The 12,978-nt window shown below is 37.8% G+C and overlaps 1 protein-coding gene across 2 annotated transcripts in view; it reads right to left on the bottom strand.

Annotated features, from left to right (window-relative positions):
• RASGEF1B (RasGEF domain family member 1B) overlaps window positions 1-12,978 on the bottom strand; it is a 608,630-nt gene that overhangs the window by 479,461 nt on the left and 116,191 nt on the right. For both annotated transcript variants that reach the window (XM_053592868.1, XM_053592801.1), the window contains exon 2: window positions 8,888-8,935. In XM_053592868.1, the coding sequence (XP_053448843.1) occupies window positions 8,888-8,935 (48 nt within the window). The remainder of the gene's footprint in view (window positions 1-8,887; window positions 8,936-12,978) is intronic.

Consider the following 12,978-nt stretch of genomic DNA (forward strand, 5'->3'; position numbering starts at 1 on the left):
CTTGGACAAGTTACTCAACATCTTTGAGCTTCGGTTTTCTTAGCTATAAAATGGGCAGGATGGAAAGTAATAGAACTTATTAAAATGGTATATGTGGTGACAATTGGCTTTTTTGATACTCCTCTAAATTTTGTGCCTGCTTCGCTAGTCTTACCTTGGACCTGCAGCTGCTGGAGGTGGGATGCTGTGGTTCTGGCACCACCAGCTCAGGCACCAGCCTCCCATGACCTTATCATTTGCATTTTAATGTCCAGATCTTCCTTGTTACACTTCCTTTTGTGGACTTATTTCTCTCTCCTATTTTGTCCCTATGCTAATTATTTTGTGTTTAGCTACTGAAGTTTAAGAGTATCTTTTGACTTGAAAGATTTATGTTTGTATTAATATCTGGGCTTGGACCAATGTTATTAGGAAGCCTATTCATGTATTAACTGCTATCCTTATTTCACTTTAAAGGAAAATGGTTGTTAGCTTAAATAGAATACAGACTTGCCATTCTGTAAGTCTAGGGTCTCACAGGACATGTGAGACTACATGAAACTGAATTATCATTTACAAAAGAATTCTTAAATATCAGGGCACTGGAAGAAAATAAGTTTAATCAAATATTCTTTACTGAAGCCTAACATGTTTTGAAAGAAGCTGAACCCTAATTAATAAATTTGCTAAATAGAATGTGTTTACAAGACAGCCTGGGATTGATCTTAGCTAAAACATAAAGACTTTAAACTCCTCAAGGAAAAAGTAGCATATTATCCCACAGATTAGAGGTCAAAGATTGAAATGCCACTGGGGCCAGGAAAGCAGTAAAAACACCAGTCAGAGGATATTGTGAAGACATCGGAGAAAGGAGGGGACTGCAGTTAACTGGCAGTGCCTTGCTCTGTTTACAGGGGCAGTGGCCCCACGTCACTGATTGTCATCTGGATATTCACGCAAACATGCCAGATACTCCAAATGTTCAAGGCAAGCCAGAAATCCGTATATTTATGTGAAAACACTCACATTTTTAAAACGTTGGGCCAGAATTTTTTAAAATCACTCAAATGAGCAAAATAGAACATGACCGAGTTATGAATTTCTAATCTCTGCATATAGAATGCATGCTCTTTGTTACAAGAACAGGTGGCCGGGGAGATGTATTTTCATTTTTTCCTTCTGAAATCTTACCTGGAGCATTTCTAAAACATAGGAGACTTTAACTGATATGAATCAAAACACCTTTTGTTTTGGGTAGCCACTTAGAAAAAACTGCAAAATCTAAGTTTAGCCTTCATACCAGTCTGGCACAGGGTATCCAACCCAGTTTTTCTGAGTTGACACGCCATTGAGTTTTCAGCTAGTATTCCCTTCAGTTAAGAGAAGAAATTGCATCACAATTGGTTGCTCCTGACCCTTCCCAGCAAACCCTGCATAGGCCCCTCCTCCTTGACGTTTAAGCTCACAAGGTCTCCAGATACAGTGACTGTCATCACAAAACAGTGGGTTTAACTCACAAGCTAGAAAAGCACCCTAGAGGACCAGCTTGCAGCACTGGCTGAAACTCAGGGAACCACAGGGTAACTGGGCAGTGGCTGCTTAATATTTAACAAGGTGAACTGTCCTCTGAGACATTATTATTTTTCCTTTGCTCCAGAAATACAAGGTGAACACTTCAATCAATTCAGCTTGTGCCTTTCCTCCCACAGAATTTATGGGAATGCATGTGGTCTTTTCTGAAAAGTGTCCTTAAAATCATTGGCCTACACCAGCCCTAATAATGACTCTTCCGAGTTTGAGATGTTATGCTGTAACTCAAGAGAGTCTGAGCATGTATTCCATCTTTGGGATTGCTCAGGGTATTTGAAAATTAAGGGAGATAAGAGAGAAATAAAGGAGATCCTTGACTAAGAGCCACAGGGGAAGGAGAGGCAGGGACTTAACTTTGCTAAGACTTAGCTTGCTCTCAGCCAGGTGTGGTGGCTCACACCTGTAATCCTAGCACTCTGGGAGGCCGAGGTGGAAGGACCACTTGAGTTCAGGAGTTTGAGACTAGCCCGAAAATGAGACCCCATCTCTACTAAAAAATAGAAAATGAGCCAGACATTGTGATGAACCCCTGTAATCCCAGCTACTCAGGAGGCTGAGGCAGAAGGATCACTTGAACCCAGGAGTTTGAAGTTGCTGTGAGCTAGTCTGATGTCATGGCACTCTAGCCTGGACAGAAGGCTAGACTCTGTCCCAATCCCCCCACCAAAAAAAAAAAAAAAAAGCCTTAGCTTACTCTCCACCAAGGCAAGAGAAAAGAAAATGGATAGGATAAAAAGTGGAATATTCCCATTTAACAAATACCACCACATAAAAAGATCTATGACACACTGTACCCCATAAATGCATACAATTATTGTTTCTCAGTTAAAAAAAAAATTTTTTAAATTCATGACATTCTCCCAAAGCCTCAGCCCCAGGCTCATTTTCCAAACACTATTCACTATAACCCAAGTTCAAGAAGAATAAAATCACTGGACAGCCTGTCCCTGATAGCTTATGGCAATGGAATTTGACCTACATTGCTAAAATGCCCAGTTTGTCCTTCTGGGTCTCTTTAAGGCAAAATTCAGAGAGAAGATGACTATAAAATTTAGCATCAGTGTGCCTGACACATAGTCTTTGATTGTTAGAATAACCCTATCTCAAAAACTACCCTCTGTTTAGAAAAATAAAATAGTATTTTTAACTAAAATATAAAAATATTAATTCAGATTTTTTTCTTGAAAAAAAATAACTTTCCTAGAATCCCCACTGCTGTGAGTCTACAGAGATGATCTCTAACTCTTAAATTCATCTTGCTTGTTTTGTCACTTTTTATTCAGGCAGCATCTTCCAGAAAGCCACTGGGTATCTTTCATAGGTTATAGAAAGATAACATTGGACTAAAGATAATAAGGATTCCATTCTAGGGAGCCTGATGCCCTTTCATATCTTGTCAGGACCTTCATGGGGAATTGTCACTATCAGAAAGCTGTGACTTTTAATTTTCCTTAAGCTAGATTCAGTGTTCAGACTCTCGCGGAGATGTAAAAGGCCCAAATCCCTCTGTCTGGTGCCATGAGGAGCCACACGACAGCACAGGAACTTAACTGGTGGGTGTTACACACACATCCTCTGGTTTCGACCTCTTCACTCATCCAAATCTAGCTGCTATGTTAACAATTTCCCCGTACTATCATTATATACTGTTTCACTCTTTCTTATAAGTGGAGCACAGATCATTCTTGGGGGCTCTAGAGGCTTACAGTAGGAAACACATGGCCAGAAATGTGGAAACACAGGTGGGAGAACACAAAAGTTGGAGCAGATACTTGAGGAAAATAGAGCAAAGGCTGTGAGTTATTTTATCATTTTAAAAAACGATAAAGGAAATATGATGCAGTAGTTTCATTCCTTGGTTCTTACAAATGGGTCAAAAGCATATGTCCTTGGGCACCACTTGTGGTTCAGTGTATTGGGCCGTGGCCCCAGATACGGAGTGTGGCGGGTTTGAACCCGGCCCGGCCAAACTGCAACAAAAAAGTAGCCAGATGTTGTAGTGGGTACCTGTAGAATCACCTAAGAGAATCACCTAAGCCCAGGAGGTCGCTGTGAGCTGTGACACCACAGCAGTCTACCAAGGGTGACAAACTGAGACTCTGTCTCTACAATAAATAAATTAAAAAAAAAAAAAAGCATATGTCTTCACAAATACCTGCACATGGGTGTTCATAGCAGCTTTATTCCTAACTGCCAAAATTTGAAAGTAATCAAGATGTCCCTCTGCAGGTGAATGAATGAGTATAATACCCATCCAGACAATGGAACAGTATTGAATGCTAAAAAGAATTGAGTTATCGAACCATGAAGACATAAAAGAGACCTAAATGTTTATTACTAATGAAAGAAGCCATTATGAAAAGTCCACGTATTATGTGATTCTAACTATGTGACATTTTGGAAAAGACAAAACAGTAAAAAGGTAAGTGGTTGCCATGGGTCAGGCCAATAGAAATTAATAAGCAGAGCACAAGAGGACTTTTTGAGCAGTGAAACTACTCTGTTTGATACTATAATATTAGGTGGCTACTTGCCATTATACATTTACCAAAACCCATAGGACATACAATACCAAGAGTGAACCCCACTTTATACTATGGACTTTGGGTGCTCAGAGATTACAACAGCTGTACCACTCTGGAGCAAGATGTTGAAAGTAAGGGAGGCTGTGCATATTGGGGAGAAGCTGAGTAGGACAGATTAGAAGGGCAAAAAAATCACTGCCAATGAGGCATCAGAATGGAATTTGAAAATGAGAATAATAACACAAGAAATGTTTAAGAGCCTTTTTTAATCTCCAGCAGGAAAAATTAAAAGCAACTTCTCCAGGGACCTGAGACTAACATAAGGCATCCCCACTGTCCATGGCATGGTTTGCTCAGCTGAAGGGTGGGGTATGGGGTGCTTTTTATCAACATTTATGAAGCTCTAAGATGCTAGAAGCAAGAGAGAAGAGGAAAGAGTACCCATATTAATAAAACACAACTTCTGTTTGGAGGAGAGCTCACAGTTGGATGGGAAAGAAGGTCATTGACTCAGGAAAGGAGGAAAGAGATGACCAAGGGCTGAATACAGAAGTTCCAGCCTCAGTGCCCCAACTGGGGTACTGGATCCCTGCCAACCATATACCATGTAACCCTCAGTCATCTCACCAGTTAATGTTTTGTTCTGAATTAATCTTAGAGATAAATGACATAATTTTAGAAGTAAGTGTATGATCTTCCTACCAACCAATAATTGTACTCTGCTTGGCAATGCTAAAAATTCTACCCCTGCAATTCAGCAGACTTGCTTCTGACACCTATTAAAATACAAATACCCTTAGGGAATATAAGACTTGAAACCATACAATTCAAGTATAACATACTATGAATTTACTTATGATATTAGAAGACAACTTTGCTAGGAAGAAGAAATATAGTAAATTCAAGATCACTGAAGACCAGAGAAATGTTTGGGTGTAGGATTGAGAATATTTGGAACACACTTTTAACTATAGACTTTGGCAGATCAATTTTCTTTCAGATAAAATGGAATGAAAACACCAAAGGCACAATCTATGAAATAAAGAATTGATAAGCTGGACTTGTTTAAAATTAAAATTTCTACTCTGCCAAAGATAGTCAAGAGAATCAAAAGACAAGCCATAGATTAGGAGAAAATATTTGCAAAAGACATATCTGATAAATAACTGTTGTCCAAAATATGCAAAGAACTCTCAAGACTCAACAATAAGAAAGAATATAACCAAATTTAAAAATTGCCCAACGATCTTGTCAGACACCACACCAGAACAACATACAGATGGCAAGTAAGGTACAAAGGTGCTCCACATCATCAGGGAAATGCAAATTGAAGCCAGAATGAGACACACTACAAACCTAACCTACTAAAATGGCTAAAGTCCAGAATACTGGTGACATCAAATGCTAAGGAGGATGTGGAGCCATGGGAATTATTTCATTACAGGTGGGAATATGAAAAGGTACAGCTACCGTGGTGTTTTCTTACAAAACTAAATATGCTCTTACCATATAACTCAGCAATCACACTTCTTTGTATTTACCAAAAGAAGCTTGAAGCTTATGTCCTTACAAAAACCTACACATGGAAATTTACAGTGGGTTTGTTCATAATTGCCAAAACTTGGAGGCATCCAAGATATCCTTCAGTAGATAAATGGATAAACTATAGCACATCCAGACTGAATTATTATTTAGTCCTACAGAGAAATGAGCTATCAAGCCACAAAAGATAGAGAAAAACCTGAAATGCATATAACTGAGTGAAAGAAACCAATCTGAAAAGGCTACCCACTGTACGATATCACTATATGATTGCCAGTGGTTGGGGGGGGAAGAGAGATGAAAAGGCAGAACACAGAGGATTTTTAGGACATGAAAAAAGTATTCTTCATGATGCTATCATAATACATATCATTCTACGTGGTCTGACAATTAAGTTCATGAACTCGCCCTTAGAAAAAGTGCTACGTACCTCATTGCTAAATATTACTATGGTCACTTTTGAAGTACTCCCTTGGTAAGCTAGACACTAACACCAGTGCCTAGTCCACCCTTCAAAGTAATTTTGGCACACAAAAACATGCATCAACAATAATAAACATCACTCAGCAAGATACTGCCATAATTCAACACAAACATATATGTGAGACCCTGATATACCAGGTTATGAAACCTTACCAAGTTGTTTGTACAGTGCCACCAACATAAGCCCATGGTGCCAAGATCATGAATTTAATTGTAAGCTCTGATGGTCATTCCAAAAAAAGAATTCCAAAATGTCTATGATGAGTTCACAAATGTAATTATCAGACCTCATATATTTGTCAAATGCCTGGAACATACGGCCCCAAGACTGAACCCTAGTATGTAAGGTATGGACTTTGGATTATAATGATGTGTGAGTCAGTGCAGACTCATTATTTGTAACAAAAGTGCTACTCTGGCAGGTGATATTGACAAAGAAAGTGGCTATGCATGTGGTGAAGGGATGGAGGGCATATGAGAAATCTCTGTACCTTCCACTTCATTTTGCTGTGAACCTAAAACTGCTCTAAAAGATAGAATATAATCTCAAAATAATTTTAATGAAAACAGGGCAACCAGAGCACAGATTTATGTTATTTTTACTACATGTATCAATACTATTATTAACCTTGAAAAGATACTTGAGGAGTAACAAGTGAGTTTTGCAGCAAAGAGACAAAAGAGTCATCACAGCCTCACCCCCTGAAGTACTCCTTGGGGACAGGTGGGGATAACAGAATATTCATTTGCCAGTCTTTGTCCTCTGGAATTTATTTTCCTCTGATTCTCTGGAGCCACAGAGATCAAGGTAACACTTTAGGTATTCCTGTGTCCTACAGACTATATCTCATATAACTTAATTTCCTTAGTCTTTACCAGAATTTCTAAAAAGATCAGCAAGACCTTGGCCACATGAATATGACCTTGGAGCTCTCTCATGAGGATCCTGGGTACCACTACCATGCTGGTCTAAAGGGCCAGCCTTCCCTTTAAACTCTGGCCAAAGTGCACATGCATACCCCTTCCCTTAGTTCCCTTCAGGTTATTGGGGTAGTTGATACTTTTAAATAAAAGGAAAATAAACATAAAGGAGAAATAAGCCACAAAAATCGCCTTATTTATACAGGAGAGAGTCCTAATCCTACCATGGTTACCTACTACCAGGGCTCTAAGCCTCCAGCTACTCTAGGCCCCATCTCCCAGACCACCACCCATGCTTGAGCAAAAGGGTCCATAAAACAAACAGCATCCAGCCTGGACCCTTTGATTCTCACAGTCCTGCCTGCAAATTTCTAATGCTCTACTACCAGGGACTCAAGAGATTTCCAGTATGGCTGGCCTCCCAGCCTGCCCCACTAATTCCCTGTGTCTGGTTTGACACTTGTCTCTTCTCCAGTCTTAAAGAAAGATTGTCCTCCAAAGATAGCTGCTCTCCCCTCCTACCTCTCTACACCCATAAACCCCCACTTGGACATTGGTCAACTTGGTAGCAGGCCTAATAAACAGAGTAGGCTGCATGATAGCCTTACATCTAGCTAAGAAGACACACACGCATATCACACCTGTCAAGGGTGGAAAGGACTGAAGGAGAATGAGCGGCTGAGTTGTTGCATCATATATCCCGTAAATTGAAAGACACTGGCTTGACAGCAGGGCCCACATTCAGCATTTACATCACTCTTGATGGCCAGCCTACTGTCTACTACAATTAGTTATCCAATAAATAATATTTGCATTAACAAATTAATAAGTTCAATGTTTTCTCCCACTGATTAAAATCTCAAATGAAAGACTAACACAATGCTCTGATATAGCTCCTGATAAATTTTTCTTTTTAAGGACATCATCAATAAAGCCTCCATTGATCAAGTTCCAGCATTAACTCCTCTCTGCTGTTCATTTTCCAACCCAGAAAACTTCTCTAAACTCTAAAAACCTCTGCAAAATTAAACATGAACTTCTCTAAACTCTAATAAATCCATTTACACCATTGCCCTCTGTATCACCAAGAATTAACATAATATAAATATGTGCCTATTTCACATGTATCTGTGTGTGAGGATTAAGATTTTAGAATTTTTAATTTCCTATTATTTTGAATTCCTAAACTATCAATACAATATAGAATTAAGAAATTATTAGCTGTCTGTTTTGTGCTAGGCACTGAGATATAAGTGTTTTCACATACATTCTTATTTTATCCTTAAGACATACTACCCTAGTAGTTATAATCATCTCCTTTATATAAGTATGTTCAAGATCACATAGGAAAATGACAGAACTGAGACTTGAGAACAATCTTTCTGACTCACAGAGCTCATGTTTTAACCAGTTCACCATAGGTCAGAGCTGAGTGTCATCCTACACAACAGATGTTGAGAAAAGGAAGTTTAACAAACGTATGAACTGAGATAGCAGTAAACTCCCTCCCTGTACCTAGAAAATAGAAGAGCTGAATCTAGGAGAATGCCTTCTGACCTCACTTTCAGAATGGCTTGTAAGCCATGGGGAAATTCTCAGATTCTGTTGCTGACTTGCAAGAATATCTCTCAAATTATATTTCAAGGATCTCTCTCAAATTTCAGTGATTTTTTTTTTATTACAAAGGCAAAGCAAATGAAAAAAAAAAAAAACTTTGTTTCTGGGTATATGCTGCCTTCCAAAGACAATTTATTCTCTGAATACAGAAGAAACAAAATCACCCATCAAAAATAATTATTTTTTAAAGGAATAATGCAGGAGGATTTAAAAAAAAAAAAAAAACATACCTTTTGCTCGGTGCTTGATTTCAGGCCAAGTCGGGAATGACTTTTGGACTAGAGAAAAAATGAGAAAGAAAGCTATGAAGAACATGGTATAATTCGTAAAACTTATTCTGAAGTCGTTTCTCCTAGAAGGTATAAGTTTTAAGTTAAAATTCTTTCCCCTAACCTTCCTCCACAGCCTCTAGAAATCCAAGAATAGAAACACAGCATAGGTTTGTGTTGAATGCTCTACACTGAATAGGAGACTGTTTAAGTTCTGGACCTGAGAACGCGAAGACGAACCTACACTTTGTCAACGCCTTGTTCATATTTACCAACTCAGCACCTTTTCTTAGAAGATGCTGGCAGAAACTGAAAACTGCAGCACATGAAGACATATTTGCAGCAATAATAAGGCAGAGGGAAAGAAGGGGGAAATGAATAAAAGAAGAGGAAGGAAATAAATGTCCTATAAATTGAAAAAAAGAGGAAAATAGAGGAAGGATGGAAGACAGCAGCATGCTCATAGCAAGATTTTCAAGTGCATTTCTATAGGGCAGATTTTAATCTTTGCCTATTGAAATAAATTTTTATTAAATTGAAACAAATCTATCACAAGGATTGATCCTTATATAGGTTTTTGTTTTTTTTTTTTAGTTTGTTCATGATTATGTAAACCGATTCAGGATTAGGAAAAGTAAAGCAGGCATTAAACTGTGCATGAGGATGTTTTGGTATGGAATATTATGATGATTTTCTCCCATTGAGAAAAAAAAAAGTCCAGGTTACTATATTTAGGATTCAGATAGTAAACATATTTGGCTGTAAGCACACTATGAATCTCTCAAAAAAAAAATAAGCATACTATGAATCAAAGTTAACTCTAACAAACTACCACAAGCATCACTAGAAAAATGTCTTCCTAAGTCAGCAGTCCTCAAATTTTTTAGTCTCAGATCCTTTTACACTTTTAAAAGTATCAAGGTTCCCAGGCGGCGCCTGTGGCTCAGTCGGTAGGGCGCCGGCCCCATATACCGAGGGTGGAGGGTTCAAACCCGGCCCCGTCTGAACTGCAACCAAAAAAAAAAAAATAGCCGGGCATTGTGGCGGGCGCCTGTAGTCCCAGCTACTCGGGAGGCTGAGGCAAGAGAATCGCTTAAACCCAGGAGCTGGAGGTTGCTGTGAGCTGTATGATGCCATGGCACTCTACCAAGGGCCATAAAGTGAAACACTGTCTCTACAAAAAAAAAAAAAAAAAGTATCAAGGTTCCCAAAGGGCTTTTGTTTATGTGGGTTATACTTACTGATTTTCACTTTATTAGAAATTGGAGTTGAAAAATTTATAAAATGTGCATATATTGATTCATCTTCAATCTTATTGATTCATGTAAGCCCATTACATGTTTAAAAACATAGGTTTATGTATTTTACATATATACCAACACAGAAGAAAGTTAATGAGAAGATGACATTTACATTTTTGCAAATCTCTTTAATGTTTGGTTTAAATGAAAGACAGCTAGATTCTCACATCTACTTTTGCATTTAATCTATTGTGATATGTTTTTGTTTGCAGTAAGTGTAAAAAATCCAACTTCACTCAGAAGGCTAGGAAAGCAGAGAGAATTTGTAATAATACTTAATTATTTTTATCCGTAATTATGGATATTTTTTTCTGATAACATGTCAAAACTTGAAACTAGTCATTTCTTAAGGGTTAGTTGCAATGTAGAGTCTGAAGTTTTATTTTGACCATTTTATATTGTAATATAAAAAATTCTCAGTCTGTCTTACACTTTAAGTATATTTTTTGATAGCATCACTCATTTGTCATTCAGAAAATGATGGTTTGGTGAGTTATGCAGAATTTCCAAATGTTGAACTATTTCATTACACAGTATCCAAAAAATAATCCCATCTATTAACCTCACCAGAAAAATCATCAACTACTGGTAAACTATTAAGCTCATAGCAATAGATACAAGCTGGCCAAAATTCTAATTATCCCTTAAAATTATGAATTTTATCATGGGCAGCAAATTCTATCAGTCGCCTCCTTGAAGAGACAGGCTTACTTTGTTTATTTTTGCGCACATGTCTGCATAATCATAGTTCATCTATCTCTTGTTCTTTTAAGTTAAAACAGAGCTTGATTAAATTAAAAATCTTCTGCATAGCTGAGGGAATAACAGAGCAAACAGACAACCTAAAGAATGGGAGAAAATATTAGCAAACTATACATCCAATAAAGGGGTAGTAACCAGAATCTATAAAGAACTCAAGCAAATCAGCAAGAAAAAAACAACCCCATTAAAAAGTGGGCAAAAGACATGAACAGAAGCTTTTCAAAAACAATAGGCAAATGGCCAACCAACTTATGGAAAAATTCTCAACATCACTAATGAACAGGGAAATGGGAATTAAAACCACAGTGAGATACATAGTATTACCTTATCACTGTTAGAATGGGTTTTATTAAAAAGTCCAAACACAATAGCTGCCCACGTGGATACAGGGAGAAAGGAACTCTTATACACTGCCAATGCACTGTGACTTAGTACAACCTCTATGGAAAACAGTATGGAGATTCCTCAAAGATATAAAAGTACAACTGCCATTTAACCCAACAATCCTACTATTGGGTGTTTACCCAAAGGAAAAGAAGTCATTTTTATCAAAAAGACACCTGTACTTGAATACTTAGTGAAGCACAATTCACAATTGCAAAGGTGTGGGATCAACCCAAGTGCCTATCAATTCATGAGTGGGTTAACAAAATGTGGGGTACATGTATGTAAACCATGGAATACTACTCAGCAATGAAGAAGGATGACTTAATGTCTTTTGCAACAATGGAATGGAGCTGGAGACCATTATCCTAATGTTATCCTAAGTGAAGTATCTAAGGAAAGGAAAAACAAACACCACCTGTACTCACCATTAAATTGGAACTAACTTATGAACATCTGCCCACAGAGGGAAGTAAAACTCAATGGAAATCAAGCAGGTTTTGGAGAAGATGGGTGAAAACATACCTAATGGATACAATAAACACTATTTGAGTGATAGGCACACTTACAACCACGACTCAAGCATTACAAAAGCAATCTATGTAACCAAAAACATTTTTACACCCTTAATATTTTGAAATTAAAAATAGTCCTCTATGAAAAAAGAGGCTAGTACAGTTCATAATTCAATTGCACAAGTGTTTCCCTCAGAACAGCCACTAAATCTTGGAATACAGTGAAGTGCCTTATTCATACTTCCCATTATCTCACACAAAATGATAAAAAGATGTTGAAGTTGAGATTTAGCAAATTTAATCATTCTTACTATTTTATCCAGGACATTCTTAAAGGAAACAGGCATTTTTTCCCCTGCAATGCAAATTCACAGTAACAAAATTATAATAATTACTAGTATACTTTGCTGCTAATTCATAGCAGTTGAACCTAAAGCAATTAGTCCCTCCTTTCTTCAAAGAAATGTATCTTAGGAGGAACAGAGTCAATGAAAAGTAAGCCGTCATGGTCCTTATCTCCCTTCTGCTGCCTTAGAGGAGAGAGACCAATCTGAGCTTCTTTTGGACAGACAGAGCCAGGATAGGAAAAGAGACTTAATAAGAAATGAACAGTGTTCATCTTTGACTTATTCATATCATGTTTTGAGATCCATCATGACATGAGATGAATGAAATATTTCCTATCCAAATTCATAGGCTGATGTTCTAACCCCCAGCACCTTAGATTGTGACTGTATTTGGACATAGAGTCTTCAGAGCTAAATAAGGTACAGCGAGGTCATACAGGCAGGCTCTGATCCAGTATGCCCTAAAAGAAGGTTTTTAGATGACTCCCCAAGACAGGCACCCTGGCCCAGAGCAGCTGTCATAGAGAACTATTTCCTATTCCTATCTATGCCCCAGGTTGAAAAACACAGAACTGGGGGGTGGGAGGGAACCAAAAGGGGAAAAAAAAACTTGTTTTTTCAAAAATATTGAGTAAAAATTAGAAAAGAGAGGAAATATAGAACAAGAAAGAAAAAGAAAAACACTTGAATAACAACAGCATCAACAAACACTTTTTGAGAGCTTAGCAATAACTTCCCACTAT

Source organism: Nycticebus coucang, chromosome 1 (genome assembly GCF_027406575.1).
Source record: "Nycticebus coucang isolate mNycCou1 chromosome 1, mNycCou1.pri, whole genome shotgun sequence".
In the NCBI taxonomy this organism is placed as follows: Eukaryota; Metazoa; Chordata; class Mammalia; order Primates; family Lorisidae; genus Nycticebus; species Nycticebus coucang.